General features: G+C 40.3%; 1 protein-coding gene across 3 annotated transcripts; it reads left to right on the forward strand.

The window, feature by feature from the left end:
* The first annotated feature begins 499 nt into the window (after positions 1-499).
* On the forward strand, positions 500-3,612 carry LOC135583441 (uncharacterized). 3 transcript variants are annotated; one of them, XM_065162372.1, is made up of 4 exons: positions 500-830; positions 915-1,561; positions 2,782-2,982; positions 3,405-3,612. In XM_065162372.1, the coding sequence occupies exons 1-4, from the start codon at positions 605-607 to the stop codon at positions 3,447-3,449; spliced, it is 1,119 nt and encodes a 372-aa protein (XP_065018444.1). In that variant the 5' UTR covers positions 500-604; the 3' UTR covers positions 3,450-3,612. The 3 variants fall into 3 exon arrangements, 2 of the variants coding, with proteins under 2 accessions (XP_065018444.1, XP_065018445.1); XM_065162373.1 differs by having other exon boundaries at positions 500-797; XR_010498542.1 differs by lacking the exon at positions 3,405-3,612 and adding an exon at positions 2,479-2,565 and having other exon boundaries at positions 502-830; positions 2,782-2,831.
* Positions 3,613-3,882: the final 270 nt, after the last annotated feature.

The raw sequence follows: 3,882 nt of genomic DNA on the forward strand, positions 1-3,882 counted from the left end.
CATAACATAACAACGGATAGCGAAGCAAGAGAAATGAGATAGTGCAAGAGATGAAGATTGTTATTGACATCGTCGTTAGGTAGGCCATTCAAGAGGATAGCGAAAGCAAGAAAAATGAGATGATGTAGAGGATGAGAATAGCCACTTATATCACTATTGGATAGGCTGTCCGGGAGGATAATGAAGTTGGAGGGTAGGATAGTGAAGCTTTTATAGAAATTATCCTTTTATAAAATTAATATCTTTTGAATTATGAGAATAATAAAATTATTTTTTAAATATTTTTTAGTGTTATTTTTTACATGTGTAATATCTTATGTTAGTACAGTCTACGGTACGAAAATAAATATAATTAAATAATTTGTTTTTATAATTATAAAAATATCAATATAATTTTTAAAATATAAAAATCAAAATACTGGAGATACCTAAATTACATAGGTACCCTATAATTAGCCCTCATCAGGCCCAATCTCATATCCCAATCTAATAACCGCTGCATTTACTGGATGCCTATCGGAGTCTCTCCGGTCAGTTTATTCATTCTTCTTTTCGTCTTGATTCCTTCGTCTCTCTCTCTCTCGAGACGCCGGCGTAGAAAGCGATGGCTTCTCTCGCCGCCCATGTCTTCACTCCACCCAAAGCCCCCATCACGAGCCCCGCCGCCGTCTCCTCCTCCAAAACCCCCAGACTACGATACCATCGCAACTACCCACCACACCGGCTCCTCTCCTTCCCCTCCCCGTCAGCCTCTGACTCCGCCGCCGGTCCCATCGTCACCGACTCTCATCCCCTGGGTACCGCCGCCGCCACTTCGACGGCTCTATCCAGTCCGATTTACCTCCTTAGCCCTCCGGGTTCTTATCCAAATTTGTTCTTCGTAGTGTGAATTTGTGCTTTTCTTTTGGTTCCAGATTGGGTCGAGTTCGCGCGGAGAGTGTCCGGCGAATGGGACGGCTTCGGCGTCGAGTTCACTTCCGAAGGAGCGCCTGTCGAGCTTCCGGAGAACGTCGTCCCCGGGGCCTTCCGCGAGTGGGGCGTCCAGGTCTTCGATTGGCAGACCCAGTGCCCGACCCTCGCCGACGAACATGGTGGCCTTTTGCTCACCTACAAGATGATTAAGCTTTTGCCCACCGTCGGATGCGAGGCCGATGCCGCCACGAGGTACAGCGTCGAGGAGAGGGTCGTCGGGGGGGAGGACAACCAGGTCTCGGCGTTTGCGTATGATTCTAGCGGGTCTTTCATTGCCGTTTGCCCAATGGAGAGTCCGGGTGGGCAGAAGGTTCTTGAATTGGAGCACTGCTTGGTGGATCCTCGGGATAAGGAGGCCAGGATAAGGGTGATTCAGGTGGTTCTGGTGGAAGAAGGGGCGATGTGGTTGGAGAAGATAAGGGTATTCTCAGAGCACTGGGATGGGCCGTTTCGGAATGGGGAACTGCTAGGTGGGTGCGCCATTAGGGACTCTGCGTTCGCGACCACTGCAGTGGTGGATGTCTCTGAGGTGGTTGGAGTTTGGCAGGGTACTTCCTTAGCCATTGCTAGATTACAGAGTGAACGCAAGGTGAGATCTTTTATTTGAGTCTCCATACATTTCTTGAGACCATCATTTGACCCTGTAAATGCCACAATATATATATTTATAGTTTTCTATAAAATGAAGGTTCATGTGTGATGGATGAACCCTTCTCTTAGGTCTGATTAGATGGGAAAAGCCAGCATAAATAAGGCCCAACCAAGTCTTCGATCAAGTTCAATGCTCCAAGTTTCCCTTTAGGTCTAAAACTACTGCAGTTAAAATATCAACTAGAAAAGGTGTGAAGATTTATTTGTTAGTGCTTTAAAGGTTTTGTTTTAAATAGGTTGTTATGGTTTCAAAGAGCTCTATTAGAAGTTAAATAAATTATTTAAGTGTCTCATCAACAATGTAAATAAGGACCAGACTTGTGTTTGCTAGCTAAAATTTGAGTCTTTGGTGCATTATTTAAATTCTTGAATTGACTGGTCTATAAAGGGGCAAACTGGGGTTTGTAATTGCTGTTCCGGCTAAGTGCATTACGGAAATTCACACCTTAGCAGGAATTCTGATGGGAATCTGATCCTGTATTGGATAAAGATAAATCATCAACTGACTCTTAGTTTCTGTGCAGGATGTCCAATATGTTTTTCCTGTTAAAATACATGTTTCCTGGCTGCAGGCCCTTTTCTTCTTACACATTATTTCTTCTTAATTTCTACCGATCTCGATTTTCTCTCCTTGGTATGTTGTGAAAGAGACCTTCAGCAATGGGTATATTTTAATCGGTTAACAGTAATGCTATACTATCCAGTTATTGTTTCTGGATGATGCTGGATAACTGATTTCACCCATATGTTGGCACTTTACTGCAAAGAAATGCTAGTTGTTGGAACAATATATGCTTTACTTTTGAGTGTAGACTATATATGCTTTACTTTTGAGTGTAGACTATCTTATTGCAGATGTATTGACAAATCCTGTACTTCATTTAGTACATGGGCTATTTACACTACTGCAGATTGGATTGTGCAAGCATTGTTGACATTGAGGTATTTTCTGGGCATGTTTCTTTGTTGAAGGCTGAAAGTGTTCCCTGGTCTTTTTTTGGATGTCGATGTGTTTCGATATTGCCATGCATTACAGCAATATAGCTACATTTTGATAGGATTAGTCTGGCAATATTGCACACACACTAAGTCTTAACTTACGACAGCTATTATAGCGCTGTCATTCATCAATATCTAATCTGAGCTTCACATTTGCAGGATATTTTCCATGAACTTGTTGTGGATTTGCCATTCAAGACAATTAGAGAAGTTCATGGCCTAGTAGCACTGCCTAAGCAATTATGGTCCTTGTCTGGTGAAAATAAAGATGGTGAAACTCAGTGGGAAGTCGGATGGTTGTTAGATCATGGAAATGCCATAACATCCAGATGTGTCTTCCTTAATAATGGAATGCTGAAGGCAAGTTATTCTCTTGCAAGATTTCTTATGCAACTTTGCTTGCTTTCCGGAATGAAATGTGCGATAACTATTTAGATTGTTTCTGTGTGATACATCAGTTTTTATTAATATATTATGAACAAAGTGTCATGATTCCTTTTGCTGGCTTGGATCAGGTCTGTGTCATCTGGATAATGATGTTTGAACCTCATGAGTTCTCTATCAAACAAAAATGAGGAATCTTAGATATATCATTTAAATTATTTGTGTGCTTGAATTTTGGAGTTTAAACACACCACTAGAATAGGTGATGTTCTCTTGGTTATCATCAGTCTCATTTATTATCAGTTTATCAACATGTTTCATGTTCAAAGTTTTAGATGAAATATATCTTTTTTGTTCCTACAATAAACATGTTTACCTTCTGTGGACTTTGGTTGCAGGAGATAGCAATCGGTCGTGATACTGCAGTTTCCAAGGAGATTTGAATTGTAAGATCAAGGTTGTCTGTTCTTATATCCTATTCCTTGTAATGTTTTGGTTGTATATATTTAACTATATTTATATAGTTTGAGAAGTAACTCACCAAATCTTGCAGTATGTATGGCCTTATGTTCAAGTTCTGAAATGAAATCCACATCCTTGGCTTTAGTATCTGAAACCTCTGAATGCTTAGCCATAGAAACCGAATGGAAAAGGCTGCTGATGTTTATCTCCTCTTAAACTTTGCTCTGCTGTCTGTTAAATGCTGCTGCTTAATTATCACAATTTCTTATTAGAATAAAGTAGACCTTATCTTAATGCATTCTTGGTAATAGAAAATGGAAGGGGCATAAATTAATCATCCTAATAAGAATTATTATGAGTAGACAACACATGACCCTAAAAACTTTTTTTTTTTTTCTCTTGGTTTCCTTATAT

This window comes from Musa acuminata, chromosome BXJ3-8 (genome assembly GCF_036884655.1).
Source record: "Musa acuminata AAA Group cultivar baxijiao chromosome BXJ3-8, Cavendish_Baxijiao_AAA, whole genome shotgun sequence".
Classification (NCBI taxonomy): Eukaryota; Viridiplantae; Streptophyta; class Magnoliopsida; order Zingiberales; family Musaceae; genus Musa; species Musa acuminata.

What these genes read in the sequence shown, in the direction of transcription:
- LOC135583441 (XM_065162372.1), top strand. Translation starts at nt 605, where the DNA reads ATGGCTTCTCTCGCCGCCCATGTCTTCACTCCACCCAAAGCCCCCATC. An exon ending in CACTTCGACGGCTCTATCCA is followed by an intron (nt 831 to 914) that starts GTCCGATTTACC and finishes TTTTGGTTCCAG; the next exon opens with ATTGGGTCGAGTTCGCGCGG. An exon ending in GATTACAGAGTGAACGCAAG is followed by an intron (nt 1,562 to 2,781) that starts GTGAGATCTTTT and finishes TCACATTTGCAG; the next exon opens with GATATTTTCCATGAACTTGT.